Genomic DNA, 24,180 nt, shown 5'->3' with positions numbered 1-24,180 from the left:
ATCCCTCCCAATCCACTCCTCCTCAGTTCTCTTAGTTTCATAGGATATGCATTGAATATTATGACTGCATTCCCCCCTTCCTCTCTCTGGTCATCCCCCCTCCCACCCTTTGACCTCCCCTACCATTTAAGTACAGATTTATGATATTCATTTGGTGGACTGTGAGTTTGTTTTTCCAAGGAATTGCACCATTTGCATTCTCCCCTGTAAATACAGTATTTCAGTTAATACATGTAGACAATTGCTACACAGGTGTTCTACCATGTTGACCAGGCCCTCAGTTCAAAGTTGCTAAGTGTGTCTATGCATATTTGGATGGAAGGCTGTGTGTATGTGTGCGCATGTGTGAGTGTTGCTGGGATCAAGGCCTCGACCTCTCAGCTGCTAGGTAGGCCCTCTCCCTGAGCTCCACCTCCATCCTTCATCATTCTTCCATTCCATTACTTGCCAGTTATAACCTTTTATCCCCAAAGTTTCTAAGTATCTAAAATACCTCTTTATCCTGGAGTTTTATAAATGTCTTCTTTTTCTTTCTTCTGAACACAACCTTCTAGAAGCTTTCTGGCACATGTAGGAGTCACTGTAATCCCCTTCCGCCCAACTTCACCATATAACACACATCACCTCCTCGAAACAGGTGACTAGATGGGTGAAGCGAGAAAACATATAGTAAACTGCACATGTCAAATTAAAGCTGAAATTGCAACGCAAATATTTAAATGTGCTTGTTCTTTACAAAGCCGTTGCTCCCTAGTTGGTGAGTATTTACTGTTCTGTGGGACACTTTAAAAATTGACTGCTGTGTGTTGAGTTCCCACTTAATGCACATTGACACAAAGATAAATCAACATAACTTACACAGGCAGAAGAGGATTTGCAATCGTAAGGAGTATACTGTTTTTGATCTACTAGAGGTTATTTTAGCTCTAAAGAACAATGAAAAGCTCTTCACGCTTTTCTTGGAATGCATTGTTTTCTCCCTTTTATTATATTTATAATTCCCAAGGACCTTGGCCAATTAATTTAGTTCTATGATTTTTAAGTGCAATTTGCTACTAACTGGTACTTTAAAAACACTCATAATGAATTCTTTCATGGTATTACTCCCTGTCTTATCTATTATGAAAAAATGTATGTATATGCCTAGGTATCTGTGTGTTTGTGTTACTATGCACACACACACACACACACACACACACACACACACACACGTCATTCCCCATATCCGCATCTATGCTGAACATGGAATATAGGCTTTTTCCTTGCTGTTATTTCATGAACAATGTAGCGCAACAATATATACATATCATTTACCTATACCAGGTATTCTAAGTCATCAAGGGATAATTTAAAGTGTATGGAGGTTGGTAGCAAATACAAAAGCATTATTAGGCACATGATCATCCATGGCTGCTGGTATTTGAAGAGGCTCTCAGAAGTTATCTCCAGTGGATACTGGGGCTTGACTATCTATGTATTTTCTAATATGGGACACTCACTTCTACCATATTTTCAGACATCTGAGGCAAGTAACATGAGGCAAGCCTGCTCTGGCAGAGAGAAAGAAAACAAGGGAAATTGCAAGGTCCTCTGTGATTCTTTCTCATTCTTGGCATGCCTCACATCTAAATGAAGATTAGCATGTGTCCTTGGGCCTCGCTGGGAATGTGGCATTTTTTATTTTCCTTTGGAATTTGTAGTCTTGATACTACCAGTCGGAAGTTGCTAATGGGGATGGATGCTTTGGCATGAGGTCTGGCACACCACAAAGATCACAGAGGTAGCATCCAGCTTGTGCACAAAATAAGCCTTGTAAAACAAGAATGGGCATCCCAAGGCTGGGTTAGTCACGTCTGCAGGAAACTCGAGTCACATGGCCAGACGTATCACTGTGACCAAAAAACATTTGTGTCTACAGAATCCTAAAAGAAAGTGCCTATGCAGTTGTTCTACTGGTTATGATTTTCCATTGTGATGGTAATAATCCCACAAAACATGTTTGTTTAATAAAAAAAGGCAAGAAGGAAATCTGAGTATCCTAAAAATATTTCAGTTATTACTGAAGCTATTTGAGCTGTGCTTCTTCTGACTCGCTTGTCAGTCTTCGAGAGTCATCTGGGACTATTTTGAGACTGGATTACCCAGTGTTGTAGATTTATAGCATCACTTGTGTCACTAAATCTCGCTCCTGGCTCCTGGGCTATGGTGACAAAGTGACTGGAAAGGGTGGTCCGTGTTACTGTTTCAGTTCTTCTCCTGTCCCTTTTCTTGAACCTGTCCATGGTTGGTCTTCAATTCCAGCATTCTACCGAAGTAGCTTCAGGCAAGGTCACTGGAAACCTCTACAAGTTAATTAGCATCATTTTACTAACTGACAATCCTTTTCTCAGTAGACCACTCTTCTATCTATAAGACGTGCCCTTGTCTTGTTCTGGAAGCCACCTTTCTCTCCTCTTTTCTTTTGCCACGCTGGCTGCTCCTCTTTGGTCTCCTTTGCGGATTCTTTTCTGATTTTCTTATTCACAGGCGATGGCTTCTGATCTGGACCTCATGGCCTCTCCATACTTACTAACACCATAGGCAATCAGATCTAGTCTCAACCTGTAGTTCTAAGTGTCAGCTCTGTGACCATGATCCTTCTGACCTAGACTTCCTGTCTGAAATGCACATTAATATTTCAAGCTGTCTACCTGGTACTTCAACCCAGCCAAGTCCAAAGATGAACTTCTGATTCCCCTCACCCAGACCTACCCTTCCCGACACCCAGCTGGTTGCCCACCTCAAAACCTTGTCAAAGCTTTGATTCCTTTTCTGCTCTCATTTCAGGTCTACTCTGTCAGGAAATCCTATTCTCTCTCACTTCAGATATGCTGTTCCTTCTGTGTGCAGGTTGCACATCCATGGACCATGGATAAAAATACACCGGCAAGAAGAACTGCATCTGCACCGAATAGATAGAGTTTTTTTCTTCTTGTCCTTATTTTCTAAAGAATATAACATTGCAGCTATTACTATTTTTGGCATTGTATTAGTACTATAAATAATCTGAAGATTATTTAAAGCACATGGAAGGATGTGTATATATTATACATAAATAGTACTCCATTTTACATACAGAACTTGAGCATCCATGACTTTTGGTACTTAGTGAGAGTCTTGGAACCAATCCCTAAGGACAGAAGGCCCTCTGTGTAGCCCAAAATCTGACCATTTACTACTACCTTCCATACAGGGCTGACCCACTCTAATCTCTGATTTTTCTTAGGTTTATAGTACCTTAGTTTTAATCCTTGCTCCCTCTGGTCATTTTTTACTAAAGAAGCCCTAGGAATAGGCCTCATTTTGTCAGACCTCTGCTCATAAACCTCTGTCAGTTTGACAGCACTACCTATACTACTCTCCTTTTCTGGCCTCATTTCCTTCCACTTGCCTTCTCACTCATTTTCCTCCACATGAAGCAGCTTTCTGCTGTTGCCCCATCCAAGAAAACATGTTCCCTTCACCTGGACCAGTCTCCACCTACATGTCTGCCATACCTGCTTCTATACTTTTCTCAAAGCTCTGCATCAGCAGGGCATCCCATGACTATGAAAATAGCAACCCACCTCCTCCTGCTCTCCTGCTGGGAATTCCACACCCTCATTTCATTTCTCCCTGTCATCTGGAGCACTCTTTACTTACTGGTTTTTCAGTCTTGTATCACCAGCCTTTAGAAGACTGTAGTAGGTGTAGGCACTTAGTCCCTGTTTCTAGAATAAATTAAATCAATCTGTAATTATGCTATTTGGGAGAAACGAATGCTGTATTGCTGCTCTGTTCATCTAAAACCTTACGTTTTCTGCATGATTTTCTATTCCTAAAAACTTCATTTAAAAATCAAAGTAATAGTTCAGCCAGCCTTGCTCCTAGCCCTTCTTGCATAAGCATGCTGTGCTGGTTGACTTATCTTGTCCTATGGGAAAAGGATGTAGACTGTTGTTCCCTCTGTGTTGTGCTGGTTATAGAAGCATGATGTTTGTATTTGTATATGAGCAGACTGGCTAATCTAGATCAGGCTGAGAGAATGCAAAGCCCTGAGATGGTGGCAATTTGGGTTGAATCTTGTGCTTTCCTGCAGCCAGGGGTGCTGCCCTGCCTGTTCAGTCCTATTTGTTTACTGTGGCTTGGGGTAGAGCCAGCACAATACAACTTGGCTTGATAAACTTCTTTGCCAACAAAGCCATTAGAGGCACCCACTGGGCTTACTACTTCTTTACATACAATGTCATTTTGATCTCGAGGCATTTAGATGGGCTTCTGTCTTTGAACATGGTGAGAAGGAGAGAAATGATCTATTTTGGTGACTCTGGAATCTGAGGCTGTATTTTATATGCACTGGTGGGAGGAAGCATATGGAGGAGGTAAGGGTTCTTTGTCATCGGACCTCCCTACCACTCACAGAGCTGTCTCTGCCAGGACCTGCCTGCTTTAGATGTGTCTTCTCTATAGGGATCTTGTGGCTCTTATCAGGCATCACTGAAACTTTAAAGGGCCACTGGGAGAAAGAGGCAGTCGCGTGTGAGGTTGCTTAAATAGCTGCTCACAGGGTACCTGAAGGAAATAAAACACAAAGGCATTCCAGGACGTGTGGGGCGGGGGTTTCTCCTGAGAGCAGACTAGAGACTAGATTTGTCAGTCTTGGCCCTGGAGGCTTATGCTATAGAATCAGGGACCCCTCGGGCTAGCCTCTCCTTAAGTCCCTCCATACTGGGGACCGCAGGGCTTCAGGGAGAGAATGTAGCCCCATCTTATCACCATTTTATCACCTGTGGCAATTCCTTCATTTCTCACTGGTCCGAAAGCTAGAAATGGCATACGGTGTTGTAGCTTTACGAAACGAGATGAACAAGTGCTACCAGCCGACTGTAGCAGGTCAGTCTCCACACCATCCTCTCCTCTCCTTGCTCTCACCCACCTGCGGCCTCACAACACAGCAATCACCCCATCCAATCACCCCATCCTCCTGGACCTTAAAGAACTGGACGGCTCCCCTTGCCGTATTTCTGGGTGCTTGTGAATAATAGTTCCCCTCTTCATGCCAGGCAGGCTGCAGTGGGCATTCTGTTCTCCTGAAGGGCCAGGGTATGTCCAGAAGCAAAGACAGAAGGCTGGTGAGGCAGGCCCACACCCTGTAGCCTGGGTCTGAGGACACAGGAGGACCAGTGCGGGGAGCTACAGTCCACAGGACTTGGGCCAGGGCGTAGGTTGGCAGCCAGGGCCAAGCCCAGGAATACAGCAGACTCATCTCCGGCCCGGCGCCCTGTCACTGCCCACTTTAGGACACAGTCTGGCTGGATTTGTCTTGGAGCATCCACAGCGCAGCTGCAAGGTTTTATAACCGTCTGTGAAAGCCTGCAGCCAGCTCAGAGGACTCAAAGAGCAACCAAGGGAGTGAGTAATTAGCACATAATAGTAACAGTAAAATTTCAGATCTAAAGTAACAAAGTAGGCAATGCATAAGATGTGATATTCTAAAAGCAGGTCAGCAGGAATTGCGGTTGCTACTAGGATAAAACCAAAAATAACCACATCCATGCATAAGCCAAGGACACTCTGGTGCCCACCTCCATTATGACTAAAATACTTAAAATTCTCCAGCGTGTGGTGGTGTATGCCTGTAATCCCAGCCCGAAGTGGAGGTAGGAGAATTACAGATTCCTGGCATATACTGCAAGCAAAATAAACAAACGAACAAAAGCAAGACTTGGGGTTTAGAATCCTCTGATCCCTCAGAGCTCCCCCCCCACCTCTACCATCCCCCACCCCCCCACCCCCTGCTCATGAGACCAAGGAAGATCTCTGCCCCCGTAGCCTGCAGCAGTCCTTCCTGCCTCCCCTCCAGCCCTGCCTCCGGCCTCCTTCCCCAGGATAAGGGGTTATGGTCCTGCAGCCTCCTTCCCCAGGATAAGGGGTTATGGTCCTGCGGGATGACCCCAGCCTGCAAGCGTCTTGCAAGCAGCCTTGCTCCTCCTCCTCCCTCACAGAATTGGATCCTTCTTTTGCTGTCCCAGGATTTACACACATGGATCTTGCATGCCACAGAGATCCAAGGAGGCTAACCATTCCTAGGATAGCTGGCATGTTGGATTTTTTTTTTTTTTAGGGTCACATGGGAGAAAAAAAATGATTCAAGGAGTTTTTTTTGTTTTGTTTTGTTTTGTTTTGTTTTCTCTTTTTAAAGCTGCAAAATAAAGGCCAGCAAGATACAGGTTCCCCAAGCTGCCCACACACACGCTCTTTCTCAGAACCCTTTAGAAATGAGCTGAGCAGAAGCTGCCCAAAGAGAAGCAGCTGCTTAGCAGGTGTCTTGCCCTTCCTGGCCGCCCCTATTTCCACGTTTACTGCTTGTCTAGTCCATCTGGGGAGCAAAGGAGTAGAGAATGACACTGGAGTGTTTCTGAATCCTTCTCCATGGTTGCATGTAACCAGTAGCATCTTTAATTCGGGCCCTCATGACCTGATTGGGTCACCTGATTGGGTCACCTGACAATGGTGGTGAAGGCCAGCCATATGTCAGTGGTTTCCCCCAACAAACTCTCCCGAGGTTGCTAGATGGGTGATTTCCCTGAGAGCCACAGCCTCAAGGAGGGACCAGACTTGACCTGTATAGAAAGTTGGGCACCAAGACACAGTTCAGATGAAGAACCAAAGTATGAAGCCTAGGAATGGGATTGAGGAAAGCAATGTGGTAGGATGGTACTAGAAGGCAAAACTCTCTCAGGTCCAAGAAGTTCTTGTTGAATTCAAGTTTTATTCACTAGAGATCAAACTTCTTTACGATATCACTGCCTCATCTCATCCTCCCCAAACTAGAGGACCAAACAGATTGTACCTTTCCAGAGTAATTTTTATCCCCAACAGTAGAAAAGTAAAAGAATTTCGGACTAATTCATTTCATAACATTATATATTTCTTGATGAATTCTTGAAATTTTTCTGTGTATAAAAACCTGGGATTTGATAGGAAATAAAACTTTTCTAAAGATATATTTATTCACCTGCAATAATTACTGGTTATGGCTATGCAAATTTCTACTGTTTTAGCAGTGAGGAAAAAGTTTAGGTGAATTTAGTTTCTAACTAATGTCCTTAATCTTTGTGCCTAAATTTGCTAATTGGAAAAATTAAAGAAAATACAGGATATATGAATCTCCTACTGGAAGCAATTATATATAACCTTTGGGGAATTAATACTAGAGTTTTCTGATAGTGAGAATATAGAGATTGGAAACCTTTGTAAGTTATGCTTTTCTACAGTGCTGGGGTTCGAACCCAGGACCTGTGCATGCTAGGCCAAGCACCCTTCCACTGAGTTTCACTCAGCTTAAGTGGCACTTTTCATACCTCTGAAAGGAAAACTCATTTTCATTTTTGTTTTCTTTTTGGAACCATGGTAATTGGACTTTTACCCTTTTGTTCGTTAAGAAAATCTCATTCTTTCGTTGAGCTCCTTTGTTCTTTGGTCTGTTATTATCAAATTTCAACACCTACTGTTTTAGCAAATGCCAAAAAATATCTTCAGAGTCTCCTAACTGCAGGTGTGCCCAAAACATTGGGCACATTTACAGCAAGGAATAACAAACTCCACTTTTCACGCCCTCACCAATATGTGGGGCTGTTTGATTTTGCTTATGTAATGGACACAAGAGAATGTCAGTGTTTTCATTTCACACTGGTCTTTAATATTTATTGGCCACTAGGATTTCACCTTGTTTGAATTGCATATATCCACTTTGGATATCCATTACTACCCATTTTCTGGTTTATTTTTAAGGTTTCATTACTCTGAGAAATAATCTGTGAGTACAGCAAAGTATCGTAAACTATCCTCTTTCAAAATATGGCTTGTGTTTTGTCTTCAGTAGTCTGTAATACTCACTTTAATATTGGAAAGCATAGCAATATTTTCTTCAATGGTTCACAATTTTTGTTTCCCTTAAAAATCTTTCCCTAAGCCCGCCCATATTCTAGGAAACAACACCACATGGAAAAACAGTTTTGTGAAAGTTTTATAGTTGACTTTCTCACATATAGATCTTTACTCTGCCAGAAATTTATTTTACTTATAATATAAGAAAGGAATATATATTTTACTTTTGCCATACGGAAAACCAATTTTCCTGACACGATTTATTGAATCATCATTTCTCCACGGAGTTGTAGGACGGCTTCTATCGTATTTCAAGCTCTCATAAAGCCCACTTCTTTCTCTAGGCTGTTTCACCCCCTGATCTTATTTGTTCTATGCCAAGGACCACATTGTTTTAATAATCTTGGTATCTGATAGAGCAAGTACTTCACTTATCAGTGTTTTTCAGAATTACCAGGTAGTTGTTATAAGTTATATTTTATTTAGCTATATGTTCTGGTATCTGGATTGCTGCTGGTTTTATATATTGATCTTGTTTTAGTCATATTGAGTCCTGTGAATTCCAATAATATGTTGCTATTTTCCTGAGGCTTCTCTGGATATTTTCTTAAGTTCAGTAACATTTTACTAACCCTTCCTAAGCCACATGCCTTTCTTGTTTGTTTTGTTTTTGTTGTTCTGTTGATGCAGTTTCAACTTAGGACCTCTAGATTACTATGCTTCCTTGCTCAGTAGGCACTCTACCATTTGAGCAATGCCTTCAGCCCTGCTTTTTGCTGTTTATTTTGGAGATGGAGCCTCCCAGACATTTTTTACTGGGCTGGCTTTGAAAGCAAATCCACTGGACATCGACCTTCTGATTAGCTAGGGTTTATGCTTAGCTGTTTCTTTTGCTAACTATGCTAGCTGCTTCTTCCAATGTAGAAATCACTAAACATTTTATCATTATTATTAAACATTATGCTTGTTAGAGGCTTGGGGGGGTGCCTTTTATGAAGTTAAAAAATTCTTCTTAATTCTTAAATTATTTATTTAAAAATTATGACCAGATTTTATTTTCTTTAGCATTTATATAACTTGTGTTAAGATTAGGATTAACTTTGACTTATTTATATTGCAGAAAATATTAGGACTGCACTTCCCAATGCTGTCCTTACATTTCTGAGTTAAGCTCTTCTCAATCATGAAGAACTTTCTCATACTTTGCTCTATTTTATTGCTAACATTTCATGTAAATTTTAAGCCCTTTTTTATATATAACTTATATGTTATCCAGGTTAACGTTAATCTAGTAAAATGGATCAAAATAGAAATATTTAACCTATATCTTAGTGTTTATCAAATGATGAGAATCCCGGTAGAGTTGTAGCATACCCATAATTACTATAGTGTTTCTCACAGCATTTTCTTACAAGATTTTCTGTCTTAGTTGTTGAGTAGCTTTTAAAGTATTAACAAGGTTCATATTGTTCCCAGTTGCATTGTGAATTTGAATGACATCTTCTTAGACAAGTTACTAACTCTGCACATGAAAAGGCAGTAAGACCTATTGGGAATGAATATTGTTTCCTTTTGACACATACATCCTAGACACTCCTGTCCTTAACACAAATGGGCTTCTAAAAGTCAAGAACTGACTCTTCAGAATTGCCTTGAGAAGCTTATTTCAATGATACTATCATCTCATTGTTTTTAGTGTCTCATCATATAGTTCCAATGATGCTACTTTGTCTAGATCCCAACAGAATTAATGTGGCATTGCAAAGACTTTGACAGTGATTGACTCTGAGAATCTTTCTCCAGGCAGGATGTCTATCCAGCAGCTGCATCCACCAGGATGTTGGTGAGACAACCCTCTTATCATGTTCAACTTCCTGCACATATAACTCTTTCCACATGCTCTTCAGTGGTACTCACACAGGGTGCATTTCCAGTAGTGGCTCTTTTAAGTATATTTTATAATCAATATTGCCTGAAATCCCTCCATCCTTCCTAAAATGGAGAGATTTTTTTTCAGAGGGCCTCCAAAATTTCATATAACCAATTAAAATTAAGCCTTCTGGTGAAACAATTCATGTAATGATTTTGTGTTTATCAGCAGAAGAAAAAGACAGCCAAACTTTCAAAGAACATAATTAGAAAAATAAGAAAGAACATCTAAACCTTTCAGGAACAATAAAATTCCTGTCACCTTTTTCTTCCCCCCAGTGTGACTGCCACCATGTTACTTTGTCACCTACTTGAACAAATTTGCCATAAAGAAGGGAAATAGCAACCTGAGTCCTCTGCACCTAGCCTGTACAATTTGCCACTACATGTGAAATGAATGTCAGCTGTATTGGGTATGAACTGTAAACTCTCAAAGACTAGTGTCATTTATGGAACATTTCAGGGTTCAGAATACAACAAGAAAAAAAAGTGATTATGACTCTTGCTACCATTATACCCCAGGTCCTAGCAGATGATAGGGTATCTAGTGAAAGAATGAAGCTATTTCTACCATTCTATCAAAGACAAATGTTTTGTTTTAAACCAGATGACTTTTGCATATAGTCTTCTAAGGATAAACTACTGTATTAGCTGGACTCTTGCTTTGTTAAATAACAGTATCTTCCCCATTTTTTGTGCCAATACTAGGGCTTGAACTCAGGGCTTGGGCATTGCCCCTGAGTTATTTTGCTCAAGGTTAGTGCCCTACAACTTGAGCCACAATTCCACTTCCAGCTTTCTTAGTTGTTAATTGGAGATGAGCATCTCATGCACTTTCCTGTCCTTTTTGGCTTCAAACCAAGATCCTCGGATCTCAGTCCCTTGAATATCTAGGATTTCAGGCATGAGCCACCAGCACCTAGCAGTATTCTTCCTCATTTACATGACAGTTTGCATCCCACTAACTGAAAGTCCTTATCTGAGCATTCTCTCCTGAGCCATCACTTCTAGGTTAAAAACATTACAGGATTCACTGAGTAGTATCTATCTCCAACTTTGCAGATGAGTAGAAGTTCTCTTTTAAGGTAATCAAATCAAAGCGGACATACTTTAGAAAGATCTAGAAAATTATACATAAATTTGAGAGAACCATTTATCCAAAGACAATCGCTCTTTACCATTTCATAGTTCAGTCATTAGATATGTGGAATGACAAAAGTAATATATAAAACTTATGAAACCAAACACTTGCTTTCATACCTATCCTAACATTGTGCTCTCTTATTCAGAACAAAAACACTTAACATTTTATGTTTCAGGGCCTAGAACAACTTGCCATCAAGGTGATTAATTGATTTTTTAATAAATCTAGTTCCTTTCTGTTTTGTAATATACCTTATCGTTTAACAAAATGTAACTATCTTTTACCCCAGACTTTTCTAATTCCTTCTGATGACAATGTTCCAGAGAAAAGATTTATTACAAGAGTCAGTTAATCAAATGAATCCCCTGTTGTTGAACATTACCTCCCCCTCATGTTATTCTTACAAATTATGCTTTGCTGAGCATGCTAGCAAGGACATCTTTGTGGATGAATTGCAGAAATGAAATTATTGGCCAACATGTATATTTTGGGAGTTTTGGACATATATTAACAAAATGTCTACCCAATGGAGATTCACAGAACATTCATTTTCCCAAAACTTGTCAACGCTGCTTGTTTTATTATAAACTTTTTGCCAGATTCATAGATGTAAAAACCTGTTATTATTTTAATTGTACTAATTTTCTTAAGTTGAAACCATATTTGTCCATCAGAAAGTACTACAACATCTTGATATCAGTGGTTCCTGCCTCTAACCCTAGCTACGCGGGAGGCTGGAGGACCTAGAAGTTGAGATTTGAAACCAGCCTGGGCAGAAAATTCCTCAAGACTCCAGTTTCCTAGTAATATGCCAGGCTGGAGATGTGACTTAAATAGCATAGCACCAGCCAAGAACACTAGCAAAGCAAGGCCACACCCTGAGCTCAACCCCAGTACTGACCAAAAAAGAAAAAAAGCTGGGCACTGCTGTCTCTTGTCTGTGATTCCAGCTGTAGAAAAGTCTGAGATCTCATGATCTCCAGTTAGGCCAGCCTGCGCAGGAAAGTCCATGAGACTCTTATCCCCAATTACCCACCAAAAAGCTCAAAGTGGAGCTATGGCTCAAGTGGTAGAGCCTTTTTCAAAAGCTCAAAGCTGGAACAGCACCCAGGCCCTGAGTTTGAGCCCTAGTACCACAATTGCCATTGACAATGCCAAGAGTATTTTGCCTAATATTAAGTTTGACTTGGAAAGCCTGAGGAATGTAGGTCATTTGGAACTGTCACATCATCTACCTGTGAAAAAATGCCATCTGGGGAGAGTGTGCTGCCCTTCCAGAAGGTACCTGTACATCACATTATCTTACCTGTGTGACAGGGAGGAAGGAATAGATTATATATGTTGGAGCATCTACTGGGTGCTTTGCACTGTACTATATTGCCATTTGGTGTGGGAAACTGGCGTGTAAATAACTAGCTATTATGTAAAACTAAAAGCCACAGCTCCCATTTTCAGCAAAACATAATTCAAGTACCTAGATAAGGAAAATTAATTCTTAATGGAATCAAACTAATCAGGTTAGGGATTGTACTGGATCATTATGATTATCAATCTGATTGGATTGAGAAGCACCCAACGGATTAGTAACACACAAGTCTGGGTGTGTCTGTGAGGATTATTCCAGAGATAATTACCTTGGATGTGGGTGGCCATTCTTTTGGGCTAGGAACCAGGATGAAATAAAGGGAGAAGGAAGAACAAGTCAGCATAAGGAGATATTCTCTCTCTCTCTCTCTCTCTCTCTCTCTCTCTCTCTCTCTCTCTCTCTCTCTCTCTCTCTCTCTCCCTCCCTCCTCTTTCTGTCTGTCATGCAGTAAGCTGCCCTTCTATCTCCCCTCCACCATGGTGGACCGAACCCTCCAATACCATAAGACAAAAGCCTTTCCTCTTTTAAGTTGTTTTGTCTGGGTGTTTGCCACAGTAGCACAAAGCCTGGCTCACACAGGTAACAGTCTTCACAAGAGGTGATGGGAGCAGAGAATGGCGAGAGAACCAGAGTATCTTGTGACTCAGTGTGCCTGTGAACATGCCCAGGGTAACTGCCATGTCTTGGGATGGAGGGACCACCTGTGGCAACAGGGCAAGAGATGTCCTGTTGTAATATGCCTCCCACTGAGGGGGAAGCATTCTTCAGCCTTCTAGGAAGGACTCCAAGAGCTTCAGGACTCATGTCAAAATTCTTGTGCCTGTAGGTTATTTCTAAGCATGTTCCCTCAGGTGGAGCTAAAGTCACGAAATGTTTTTCTGAAGTTCTCTTAATGTCATCTGGAGGATGGGTAGAAGAGGTAGTAGACAAGACTAAATGCTGAGTTTCAGAAGCCAAATGCATCAAGAGAGACTTCACACATTTTGTGGCTAGACATAATTGGATATATGTCTTGGTTTCTATCTATAACTTTTAGACAAGTTACTTTGTCCTTCTGAGATCTTATGTCCCAGTATGTGAAATGGAGCCACAGAAATGTCTTCATGCTGTACACAAATTAAATACACACTCTGCAGATTTCCTGGAAACAGGTTTCACCGTTCTTAAATAAAATGGAAGATTATATCCTGAAGCTCTTCAGACATCTTCTGAAAACCCACAGCCACCAGCACTAACGCGGGGTGTAGGAATGGATGCCCTACTTGCGGAATCTTTAAAACTACGTGCATTCAGTTTACTGCCATGCCAATAAAATGCCATCATCTATAAGAGAATGCTTTCTGAGCTGATGCATTCTTAAATACCTTTCCAGAGTCGAAGGTAAAAGGCTGCTGTCCTCTGTGTGAGCAGGCCTCCTCCCAGCCCCTCCAGATCCTCCAGTCTGGAACGGGACTCGTGCACCCCGCGGGCAGCTGCACCACCCAGACCCGGGGGAACTGGAGTTCAGTTTCTTTCACTCAAGAGCCTACAAATTCTATTTAAAGCACACGCACGTACAGAACACAGATGTGGGGATGAAAACCAGGCCCTTGAGGGAGCGAGGGTATGATATTGAACTGGAGTGAGGCCAGAAGTGGCTCTTCTGCAGCGGCCACACCCCAAGCATGGTTGGAGCCCAGACCAAGAATGGTTTTGGCCCTTGCGATTGACATTTACAGTCCCCCAGGACAGTCACCACACCTCTCATTTGGGGCAAAACGTTGCACAATCTCTGATCCGACAGGCCTGAAAGATTTTCTCTGACTCTGAGAAACATGTAACCACATGGATCTTCTGGAAAACTCTCTCCCTGAGGAAGCTGAAGATGGTAACTGAGAGGGGAAATCGAACTTCTTAGGCTTGTTTGAGACAAAGGAACTGGGCAAGGAAATAACTGTTCAACAACAAATAAGCTAATGAAAGGCCAGGCTACCTGTGCATTTATATCTTCTAGAAAATGCTTAGAGCTTAGAGCTCAGATAGACACCCCCCCCACACACACACTACCTGTAATCTGTTTGAGTGAATAATAAGTCATTTATTCATCCACTCAACAAATATTTCTTGACTGTTTACTAACTGACACCCTGTGTGTGTGAAGGACAACAAAAGCACATTTTAAAGAAATTTCTGTTCTCATGAAACTTACATTCTAGTAAGAAAGACTGACAACAAATAACATCAATAATTAATAGATGAAATATATAGTGGAAAATGCTAGGGAGACAAGACTGAAAAATGAGAATATTGGCAGAGAGATGGGTGTTGTGGTTTTTGGTAAAGTAGTCAGATTATACTGAGAGAGGCTAATAACTCTGATAAAGACTTGACCAGTATTTTGGATGTGTATAGAAATGAAGAAATACTTTCCCTCATTTGTTGTTGTTGTTGTTGTTGTTGTTTTTGCCAGTCCTGGGGCTTGTACTCAGGGTCTGAGCACTGTCCCTGGTTTCTTTTTGCTCAAGGCTAGCACTCTGCCACTTGAGCCACAGTGCCACTTCTGGCCATTTTCTACATATGCAGTGCTGGGGAATTGAACCCAGGGTTTCATCTATACAAGGCAAGCACTCTTGCCACTAGGCCATATTCCCAGCCCTCCCCTGTCTTTTTTTGTTGGTTGTTTTGTGGTTTTTCTTCATCTGTCTGTTTTTGTCATTGTTTTGGTTATGAGGGGTTTTTTTTGCTTTGTTGTTGTTGTTGATGGTGGCTGTATTGGGCTTTGAATTTGGCCTCTTGCTCACTAGGCAATCACCCTACTGCTTGAGCCACTCACACACCCCACCCCTTGTTAGCTTTAGTTATTTTCAGGTAGGGTTTAACATATAGCCCAATGGGCCTATACCACTCTCCTCCTACTTAACCCTTCCCACAGGCTACAATGACTAGCCTGAACTACCATGTCCAGCAAGTTTTGGTTGAGATGGACTTGAACATTTTGCCTGAGCTGGCCTCAAAATTTGATCCTCATCATCTTCACCTCTCAAGTAGCTGGATTACAGGAGTGAGCCAGGCCACTCAGCTTCTTGCTCTACTTTCTTCTGGCTCCTGGTTGCTAGTTGCTACTGAAAAAGCTGGAAGTTTTCTGACACTGAATCCTTCCTAAGTGATTTTCCAGTCTGGGAATTTGTAAGGCCTTCTGGGCATCTTGTGAACCTTTTCAATCTGTGATCTCATGGACTTCAGTCTGAGGTGTTAGGGACAAGAAAATGCTCACAATATTTTTCAGAAAATGCCTGTTTTTCCTGATCTGTGTTACCCAAATCTATCTTTTCCAAGGAACAAGTGACCAGAAACTCAGTGACTTACAATCATCAAGTTGTTCATTCGTAAAACAGTATGTGGTAGCAGCAAGCAGTTCTCAGAGGAGTTTCCCTTTTGGTCTATGTGGTGTCCTCTGCAGTAGCCTGCCTGGCCTTGGACATCCATTCCAAAGATGTTCATCCAGTGATCCTGACCTTAGAGTGGAGAGGTTATGCAGGGCTTTGGTCCTTCTCCAGGTGGCCTCCCAGGTGCCTAGCTTGGACTCCTCAAACTTGGGTTCTGTGAGGGAACATCGCAAGACTTGGCTTGCCATGTTAAGTTCCAGTGTGCATGCCTGCAAGTACCATTTTCATCACACTTACTAACATCTCAGCGTCTGCAACAGGCTTCTTGGCCAAACCCAGACTTGATGTGGGAAGGGGCTGTACTTTACATGGGGGCTGAAATAAGAAGAAATGTGAGCTGAGCACTGGTGCCTCGTGCCTGTAATCCTAGCAACTCAGGAGGCTGAGGATTGTGGTTCGAAGCTAGCCTAGGCAGAAAAGTCTTATGAGACTCTTATCTCAATTAAACACCCAGAAAAGAAGAAAGAAAGAAAGAAAAAGAAAAAGCAAGAAGTGGATCTTTGGCTCACATGGTAGAATGCTAGTCTTGAGAAAATATCTCAGGGAAAACAAGAAGGCCCTGAGTTCCAGCCCCAGGCCTGGCACAAAAAAGGGAGCAGGCAAGTGTAGGGGATGAAATATGGCCTTCTGTGAACTACATATGCCTTGGAACTCATGTGTTTTGGTGCTTGTGTTTTTCTTTGTGTAATTGAATTTTTCCATGTTCTTTGTAAAAAGTTAGGACATCAGACTCTTCTTCCAGAGGGTTTAATATGGTATAAACCATTCAATAGTTGTATATTAAAACCATGGAAATAAGACAGCATTTCCACTTAAAATGTTTCTAAATGGTCTACAAAGACTTAAGCGCTGCACATTACCCATTGCTATAATGGCTAGGTCCTAGTTAATGAAAGACGGGGTAAAAACCACTCCATGGGATCAGAATGCTAAAGTACACCTTCCAAGCCCATTAAACGTTGCCTCTTGCTTTGTGCTGCTCTTGATCGTTTGGGGTTTAACACAGCAGAAAATTAGTCTCTTTAACACTTGTCTAGATTCTAGACAACAAAAGTGGTTACTTGGGTGATCATCAGACCATGCATTCTTTGGAAATTCCAAACATCTGTCCCTTGTTGCAGGTGTTTCAAGCTAGTCCCAAATGTGTACCCGTGCAGCAAGACAGAAGGGGCCTCCTCCTTCTACTTCATGTCATGTGAGTCTTGATCAACAGCTGATAACTCTATCCCTTTCCTCTGCAGGGGTTCTCTATCTCCAGTATGGAGATGAAACGAAGCAGCTCAGGATGCCAAATGAAATCACAAGCGCAGACACGATCCGTGCTCTCTTTGTAAGTGCCTTCCCACAGCAGCTCACCATGAAAATGCTGGAGTCGCCCAGTGTGGCCATTTACATCAAAGATGAAAGTAGAAATGTTTATTATGAGTTAAATGATGTCAGGTAAGTAGTTTCTTTTATGTTTGTTTGGGTTTGGGTCTAGATGTTGCATTTAAGAGTTGTTTGTTTTCTTGTTTAGAATTTCTCTACCATATTAGATTTAGAGGTTGTGGGGCCAACACATTGGATTGATAGAGTTTGGCCCCTCAGAGACCTGATTTCTCTTCTTCCCAGGGAAGAAAGCACAGCCATAATGATTAGCAGAACCGTCTCCCAAGTATAGATTCACTCTCTGGATTCTGTACCTTGGTTATAAGGTGTCGTTTGCAGAAATGGACAGACATCTTCATATCTGTAATGAACTTTAAGAAGGATCCTGCCCACCATCTTGTCTGAAAGTTAATGAAGCAAAAGCCTGGAGAGGTTATAGAAAGACTAGATAAGAATTGAAAACAGCCTCACTCAAGTACTCTTTTGCTCTAAGCCAGAACCTATACATGTTTTTGGTGGTTTATCCTACTTTGTCATTACTTACACCTACCATCATGAAATAAAGACAGTGACTGTATATTATGGCCCACAAGGAAAGAATGCTCAGAAACATTCTGCCTATTTGTTTCTTAAGGAATTGTCCATTGCTCAAGGGTCGCACCTACCAGAGAAGTGTTTTCTCCAAGTTCCCAACATGAATGCACTCTAAACCTGAGCTAAAGGAAAAAGCAAAACAAAACTGGGCTAAATGGACTCATGGGATTGCAAATGGTAGGGAAACAAAATAATCATGAGGGGCTGCAGTGGCATTGTCTATAAACCAGGAGGGATCCATTGGATTGTTCTAGCCAGACAATACAAACAAGCAGGGACTAGTATAGCCTCTAAATCTTTGAACACTCAAAAAAGATTATGTAGTGACTCACCCAGTCCTTTCATTTTATGGAACCAGAAACTTGGCTGGATCAAAGTCAAGGGTCTGAGTCAAGGGCAGAAGGCCAGTTAAGAGCCAAGCCCAGCCTTCTAACCTGGTGGTCTACATTCTTAACCAGGCTCACAGTGGGGTAGGATTTGGGTTTTCAGTATTCCTACCCTGTGGAGGGTTGCAAGCTCTCCTATTTCACGATGGAAATAATGAATACCATATATATATCATATATATATATATGTATATATATAGAGAGAGAGAGAGCATAATGAATGGAAACAGATAACTATCCAGCAATGATGACAGGTGACGCATGGTAACACGTGCCAAGGAGTCTGAGTAATTTAGAGCTTTCAGAGTTTGACACTTGCCCTTAGGTATGGGTGCTACATCTGTTGTACAACCTTCCTGCTTTTTAAACATAGGTTTAAATATTCATGAGCATCAGAAAATGGATGCTTGTTTTTGAAATGAATTATTAACCATGCTGTCACCAAGTTTTTTGAATGTACGCAGCATGAACTGAAACAACCACGTTATATTTAAAGAGTATGTTTGCAATACTATAATCCCGTGTAATCTTTTTATACGGTCATACCATGTCTCAGTCATTTTATATTTCTGCATTTACAGTTAGAGGCATGGAGAGACATGGGAATAATAAATAAGTATGGAACTGAGTGGAAAGTCTCTTATTGTGGGGAGCAAGGCTGAGGAGGGTGTTGGGAACAGTTGACTCCAGGAGCCCATGCAAAGATTTTTATGTTACCAGAGCCTTTCCCAGGCCTCAGAGGGTTTATCCTTTGACTTCCTCTTTGCATCCTTTGGGAAGGTCAGAAGTAACCACAGAGAAATAGGAGAGCAAAGTGGAAAGAGGCCAGTGGAGATCTAGCTGATAAAATTGATAGAAGCAACCATCCTATCTATTGAAAGACGGGATCGCTTTAAACACTAATGGTTCTCAGTTATGTTTATATGGCATATCTGCAAAAAGGATAATTTCATTGATCTTGTGATAGTTCTGAGTGTGCGTGCGTGAGAGAGAGAGAGAGAGAGAGAGAGTGTGTGTGTGTGTGTGTGTGTGTGTGTGTGTGTGCTGGTACTGATTTTGTAACTCAAGGCCTGGGTACTGTCCCTGAGCTTTTTTGCTCTAGGCTAGTGCTCTACCACAAGCTCCACTTCCAGCTTTTTAGTAGTTAAGTGGAGATAAGACTCTCACGGGCTTTCCTTCCCTGGCTGGCTACGAACCTTGATCCTCAGATCTCAGCCTCCTGAGTAACTATGAGTAACTAGGATTATAGGCATGACCCACTGGTGCCATGCAGGCCTGTCTGTAACTTTTCTATTTCTATTTTTTTTTTTTTGGCCAGTCCTGGGTCTTGAGCACTCAGGGCCTGAGCACTGTCCCTGGCTTCTCTTTGCTCAAGGCTAGCACTCTACCTCTTGAGCCACGGCGCCACTTCTGGCCGTTTTCTATATATGTGGTGCTGGGGAATCGAACCCAGGGCTTCATGTCTATGAGGCAAGCACTCTTGCCACTAGACCATATTCCCAGCCCCAACTTTTCTATTTCTTAATATACAAAAAAATTCAACGAAAGTGGAGAAAATGATTTTTCTTGGGGATAAATGTAACATCTACAAAGTAAATAATCGCATATATATCTGTATCCAAAAATCCTTCTGACACTTTTTTCAAATAGATAGGATGCTGAAATTATATTTTATTTGAATGGTGGAAGAAATTTTACAAGCATTATGTAAGACCAAAAAAAAAAAAAAGTACCATGTTGGTTTTCTTGAAGACAATGCTATTAATCTTTTCACTTCAGAGACATTTTTCCTTTCCCATCCCTCAGTGTTTGTGAAATGACTAGCCATTGGTCTACTCATCTTTACATTGGATGAAGCATATTTTCTTTCAGGAAATGATGAAAAGAATTCTGGGCAGGGGCTGGGAATATGGCCTAGTGGCAAGAGTGCTTGCCTCATATACATGAAACCCTACATTCGATTCCCCAGCACACATATATAGAACATGGCCAGAAGTGGCGCTGTGATTCAAGTGGCAGAGTGCTAGCCTTGAGCAAAGAGAAGCCAAGGACAGTGCTCAGGCCCTGAGTTCAAGGCCCAGGACTGGCAAAAAAAAAAAAAAAAGAATTCAGGGCAGAAAGCTACGTCGTAAACATTGCTATGCTAAATGTGCAATGTAGCCTTTTACTGGTGATTCCTTTCCAACAAACGTTTCTAAATTAATCATAAGCCAAGCTCATGCACTTTAAATACCTTTATGATCACAATAAGTCCTTTCCATAGCATAAGGGAGGTTACTAGGGTCTTTAAATTGTCACCATGACTTATGCTACCAAACGGATTGCTCCTTTAGTGAATCCCCAGGTCTTGAGTCTTGGGTTCCCCCCCACCTTTTAGCCCAGCTCCTTTTAATAGCGAAGACTGTGGGCTCCCCTCAAGCAGATTTCTAATGAGCCACTTCAAGCGTGGAGCACCAATACAAGCTGGGACTAGTCATTGCTTCAAAGCAACGACTGGCAGATATTTAAAGGAGACACGCCGGACTAGCTCAAGAATCCTCCACTTCATTTTAAGCAAAAACAGCCCCTGTGAGCTCAGTGATTGTGAAGAGCCCACTAAATGTGTGGCTATACCAGGAAGGAGGGGTTTGCCTTTCTACCCACAGCTTGCCCAGCTAGCATTGGAAGGGATCAGGGTAGACAAGGCTGGATGGGCCTTGGTGACCCTTCCAGAAAGACCTATGAGGGTTCCAGGACTTCATGGACATTCTGGCACTCTTAAATACTTTTAAGGTAGGCTTTGAGTGAGGTACAAGACTTCTGTCTTTTCTCTTTGGTTCTATGAGCTTGTTGGCTTTCTGAGCTTGGATAAAAAGGAGAAAAGAATTTGCTGCTTTTCCTTTTGTCCTGTAATTGTTTGTACATAGTGAAGTATTTTTAAAAACCCACTGTGCAAGAAAATAAAAGAAGATAGTAGTTTTGAGCTCCATTGTACTTTTCCTTTTCTAGACTGTATATGTGTTGTTTCCCTTGCCAAGCAAGTTAGAAAGAATTTTTTTTTTTTAAGGAATTTTGGGTGTGTAGTCATTGGATAAGGAACAAACCAGGTGTTTGGGCAAAGTAAATCAGATATTTAAATATTAACTGATTTGCTTTGAATGTACCCATTGGAGCTTTATTGCTTTTGAAAATGTTAGCTTTCCTCCAGGAGAAGCTTGACAGACGTTTCTTTTCATCTGGCCTTTATGGGTGGATAGCTACCTTGAAAAAATTATGCTTTCCCCAGGAAGCAGACAAGGAACGTAAAGCTAAAGTCACTTTTCTCTCTCCCCCCATTTATATCTGCCGGTTTTATGGTGAAAGAGCTTTTTGTCTGGCTTGTGGTAGACAAGGCAAACTGTCTGTTCATGCTTCTACCTGATCCTTTAGGACAGGTTGAGGAACTGAGCCAAGTCAGGCTCCTCTTGTCTGCCATAGTTATTGATGTTTTTGATTTTAGGAACATCCAAGACAGATCACTCCTCAAGGTATACAACAAGGACCCTTCGCACGCCTTCAATCACACGCCACAAGCCGTGAATGCAGACCTGAGGGTGAGTAAGCATTGCTGCTGAATTTAACTTTATTTGTCTGGTCAAGCTCTCTTTCCTCCTGGCCCTCCTTCAAATGTAATCATACCCCTCTACCAGATTTGCCAGGCTCTTAACCACTTGTCTTGGATGGTGGCTCATGGTTTATTATTTGGTAGAACAGTACAAGTTCCTGGTCACTGGAGCAAAGAGATCAGGATGGAAATGACTGCAACCTAATTGATCTCTAAGGAGAGAGTTTATTTTCCATTTTTTATTTTTATTTATTTATGTGTTCATATAGTGCTGGTGGGAACACAGTGCTCCTCCCCCCATGTGCTAGACAACACTCTATAACTGGGTTTCACCCTCATACTTGTAAGCCTGGGGCTTAGACAGACAGAGCCTCACTTCAAAAACATTGTAAAAATATACTCATAGAAAGGTACATTGACGTAACTCAGAGGCTCTCTGGCAATTTTTTTTTGCCTGATGGAAACAAAACTAAGAAAGATAAACAAATTTCATGGAAAATTGTTGCATACTCTTACATTTTTCCATAGCCTGGTGTTCTCCTGCCGTCAGTTACCTTCCAGTTCAGGCTGGTGTGCAGCTGTACTGCATTACAGGTTATCAGATCTGCCCTGGTCTATGTTGAGGGCTGAGGGTAGACACCTGCAGGATCTGGGAGGTAAACTTCTCTAGATTTAGGTCATATCAGGAGATGAAATAAACATTTACAGTGCTAGGGGATGTTTTGGAGGAAATGGCGCAGGGAAACTTTTAGTTGATTTTAGGATCTCATTAATGCAAGTCCACTAGAAAAGAATTGTGTTTCTCACAATAATGATACAATCTTCTGAAGTAAAAAATGGAAGGATGGAATAAAAGATTATTTCTTGGGTATATACTGATCAGAGAGAGAGAGAGAGAGAGAGAGAGAGAGAGGCTGTTTTATTAGCCCTCATCTGTATACTAGAATTTAACAAAAATAATTAGTGAATAGGTTTTCCTAGGATGCCTAGATAGGCATCCTTCTGTCCTACAGTAGTAGTATTGTTCCTAAGTGAAGTTCTTCTCTTTCCTGATAGTGTTTATTAATTTTCTATTTCTGCTATAACAAATTATGACCAAGTTGTGTCTTAAAACACTATAAATTTGGATCTGGGAGTTTGGCCTAGTGGTAGAGTGCTTGTCTAGCATGCACAAAGCCCTGGGTTCAATTCCTCAGCACCACATACATAGAAAAAGCTAGAAGGGGCACTGTGGCTCAAGTGGTAGAGTGCTAGCCTTGAGCAAAAAGAAGCCAGGGACAGTGCTCAGGCCCTGAGTCCAAGGCCCAGGACTGGCCAAAAAAAAAGAGCTCAAGGACAGTGCCCAGGCCCTGAGTTCAAGCCCCAGGACTGGCAAAAAAACAAACAAACAAACAAAAACACACAACTATAAATTTGCTCAGTGCCTATGGTCCTTGCCTATAATCCAGCTACTCAGAAGGCTGAGATCTGAGGATTAAGGTTCCATAGACAGCCCAGGAAGGAAGGCCCATGAGACTCTTATCTCCATGGCTTACTTTTTTGGTAGAGTGTTAGCCTTCAGCAAAGAAGCTCAGGGACAGGGCTCAGGCCCTGAGTTCAAACCCCAGCACTGCTACATGAGTGCAGGCACACACACACACCACCATGAATGTATGGTTTTACAGTTCTAGAATGTCTAGAATGATAGGATCTCACTGGTCCAAAATAGGAGGTGATCAGCAGAGCTGTGGTCTTTTATTTTAAAGCTCTGGAAAGAATTTCTTCTAAATATTTTCTAGATCATCCTGAAATTACTACTTTGATTTGCAATCCCTTTCTTCCATCTTCAGCCCCAGCAAAATGACATCCCTCCTCCTGATTGTTTCCATTGTTAGGTTCCTAACCCTGTAATGTCTTTGGGATGTCATTGTCCTGTTTTATTTGTGGCACTGGGGATTGAACTCTGGGCCTGATGCTTGCCAGGCAAGAACTCTACTGCTTTAACCATGCCTTCAGTCCTTGTTTTGCATTGTGTATTTGGGGGGTAAGTTCCCCCTTTATGCCTGGGCCAGCCAACTAGGCTTCCCTGTGTTGCTAGAGATGAAAGGTGCACACACTGCTTCTAGCCACTGGTTGAAATGAAACCTCAAGAACTTTTTTTGCCCTGGCTGACCTTGAACCTTGATTTACCAAGTAGTGGTATCTACTTTTTTAAGTCACATAGAATTATAGTGGACCTCCTCAATACTCCAGAAAAAAAAAATCTTCCTATTTTAAGATTAGTACCCCTATTCTTCTCCCATATAACATCCTTGTGGGCTCGTGGAATTAGGATGCACGTGTCTTTGGGAACCACAATTCTACCTTCCACATAGAGTATGTGAGTCTGGAACCAAGAAAGAGACCGGGAGTTCTCAGGGAGCAAATGTGACGGGGGAAGGTTTGCATGATTCTAGTTTTGAATGTGAGTCATGGTATAGTGGAAACATAGCCAACAG

At 41.7% G+C, this 24,180-nt stretch overlaps 1 protein-coding gene across 1 annotated transcript in view; it reads left to right on the top strand.

Annotated features, from left to right (window-relative positions):
- Kiaa1217 (KIAA1217 ortholog) overlaps positions 1 to 24,180 on the top strand; it is a 266,366-nt gene that overhangs the window by 159,692 nt on the left and 82,494 nt on the right. The window contains 2 exon segments of the mRNA XM_048367460.1: positions 17,014 to 17,212; positions 21,599 to 21,692. Coding sequence (XP_048223417.1) covers positions 17,014 to 17,212; positions 21,599 to 21,692 — 293 coding nt within the window.

Source organism: Perognathus longimembris, chromosome 18 (assembly GCF_023159225.1).
Source record: "Perognathus longimembris pacificus isolate PPM17 chromosome 18, ASM2315922v1, whole genome shotgun sequence".
NCBI lineage: Eukaryota > Metazoa > Chordata > Mammalia > Rodentia > Heteromyidae > Perognathus > Perognathus longimembris.
Note: the sequence above shows the minus strand (reverse complement) of the source record. Positions and strands in the feature narration are given on the sequence as shown.